The sequence below is a fragment of the Sinocyclocheilus anshuiensis genome, unplaced genomic scaffold (assembly GCF_001515605.1).
Source record: "Sinocyclocheilus anshuiensis isolate Anshui unplaced genomic scaffold, SAMN03320099.WGS_v1.1 scaffold2305, whole genome shotgun sequence".
NCBI lineage: Eukaryota > Metazoa > Chordata > Actinopteri > Cypriniformes > Cyprinidae > Sinocyclocheilus > Sinocyclocheilus anshuiensis.
Window position 1 is genome coordinate 34398 of NW_015552535.1, and position 2216 is coordinate 36613.

General features: G+C 39.0%; 1 protein-coding gene across 1 annotated transcript; it reads left to right on the forward strand.

The window, feature by feature from the left end:
• Positions 1 to 836: 836 nt before the first annotated feature.
• lrrc30a (leucine rich repeat containing 30a) lies at positions 837 to 2177 on the forward strand. The gene has a single exon (XM_016454060.1). It carries the CDS (start codon positions 1024 to 1026, stop codon positions 1900 to 1902), a length of 879 nt encoding a protein of 292 aa, XP_016309546.1. The 5' UTR covers positions 837 to 1023; the 3' UTR covers positions 1903 to 2177.
• Positions 2178 to 2216: the final 39 nt, after the last annotated feature.

Genomic DNA, 2216 nt, shown 5'->3' on the forward strand with positions numbered 1-2216 from the left:
CTCAGTTGTTTATGTGAAAGCATGTCCATGTGTGCTAATAAAGACGTATTGTAGGAAAGTAGGCAGGGTTGTTATTATTAGTATCACTGAGATTCTATTAGAGTATTTATTAATATTTTGAAATAGTTATTTTATGTTTGTATTTTCTGTTTTCACTTTAGTTTTAAAGTTTTTGTTGTTTTCTTAAATGTGTGTATTTTTCATTTTTATTTTAGTTGTAGTTTTTAAACAAGCTTAACAAAAAGTAGAAATTAGTTTTTGTTTTTTAAATATGTATTTAGGTTTTTTTTTTTTTTTTAAGTTTTCAAACCAGCTTAAAAATGTAAAATTAATTTTTGTTTTTTTAAATGCCAATTTATTGTTTATTTTTAGCGTTTTAAGTTTTAGTTTTTAAACATTAACTTAACAAAAATGTGAAATTATTATTTTTTTTTTTTATTTAGTTTGTTATTTTTATTTTACTTTTAGTTTTTAAACAAACTTAAAATTTGAAATTATTTTTAAATATCTGTTTAGGTTTTATTTTTTATTTATTTTAGTTTTAGTTTTAGTTTTTAAACTTAACACACATGAGAAATGTTACTTTGGCAACTATTTGAAATATGTTCTTATATTTTATTCTAGTTGACATTTATTTTATTTTAAGTAATGTATTTAAGTATTAAGTTGATGTTAATATACAGTAGTTTAAGTAGTTTTAGTTAACGATAATAACCCTAAAAACAGGCTAACTTGATCATAAACAGTTGTCCGTGCATGACTTTATTTTGGGTCAAGAGTGGCATGAGAGGCCAAAGCCATCATATTTCTCGCTTTAATGCCATCTCGCGCTCAAGTGACAGGAACAACTGGACGAGAGGCTCGTGAAACTCAGTAAGAGCTGCCAAGGCCATGTTGTTTGACACACTGAGATGTTTCCGAGCGTGTGTTTAAGATGTGTTTGTGCTGCCACACGGCTCTGGGAATGTCCTTCGTGTCTCCAGGCTTTAGTTAAAGAGCGTCTAGCTGAGAAGGAGAGCAGAAATGGGTGGAAAGAAATCCAAAAGTGCTGTAGATGACGACACAACGCGATCAGGAAGAAAGAGCGCTGGTCCGGACGAAAACCTTCCGACGGTCGAACGCATTCGCAAACACACAACAACACACTTCGGATACAAAGTGCTCAGTCTGGCTCGACGCGGCCTGACGGATCCTCCGGAGGAATTATGGGAGATAACAGAGCTGCAGAAGCTCAATCTCTCGCTCAATGCATTGCGATCCGTTCCATCGTATTTGGGTTCCCTGCAGAACCTGCTGGTGCTCAATCTTTGGGGAAACCAGCTGACTAATTTGCCTCCTGAAATCGGACGGCTTGGAAACCTGAAGGTGCTTTTCGCATGTCGTAACCGTCTGAGCGACGTTCCCGAAGAACTGGGTTCATGCACCAAACTGGAAGTGTTGAGTCTGGCTGGTAACCAGTTAACTAGTCTCCCTGCGTCGCTTTCAGCCCTCGCCGGATTAAAGAAGCTCAACCTGAGCCACAATCTCATCGCTCACATCCCCGGCTGCGTTTACAGCATGAAGAGCCTGGTGTTCCTGCAGCTGGCCTGTAATAGGCTGGAAAACATCGCCGATCAGATCCAAGTGCTGGCCGACTTGAAGATCCTCATCGTCGAGGGAAACTGCATCCACGCGCTTCCCAAGATGCTCTGCCGTCTGACCAAGCTGGAGCTCCTCAACGTGGATTTCAACGACATCCAGAGCGTGCCGGCGGAGATGCACCGGCTGAGACGTCTGGAGAAACTGGCCTGCCATCCGCTGGACAAAGGTCTGCACATCAGACACAATCCTCTGCTGAAACCCATCAAAGAGGTTCTGGACGGAGACCTGCAGGCACTCTACAGCTATCTGAAGGCCACGTGAAGCACTTGAAATCAGCCCAAGGCTTGTTTACCGTCTCTGAGAGATGCAGCTTTGGCTGGACTTCTCAAGGTCTCTCTGAGGATATAAAACTGTATTATATTTATTCCGACTGCTTTCAGAGTTCATGCACCTGCAGGTTGTTTATTCACAAAGGCTTGAGTATGAATTCAGAATATACCAAAAACCATTAAAATGTGAAAAGCTGCTAAAAAATGTTTTTTAGTACATTTTAATTATTTAGCAGACTCGTTTATCCATAGTGACCCAGATGTTTATTTCTCAGTGGTTGTTTTATATATTTAATGTTTTATGTT

Excerpts from the sequence above, each read along its gene's own strand:
- lrrc30a (XM_016454060.1), top strand. The coding sequence starts at position 1,024 with ATGGGTGGAAAGAAATCCAAAAGTGCTGTAGATGACGACACAACGCGA.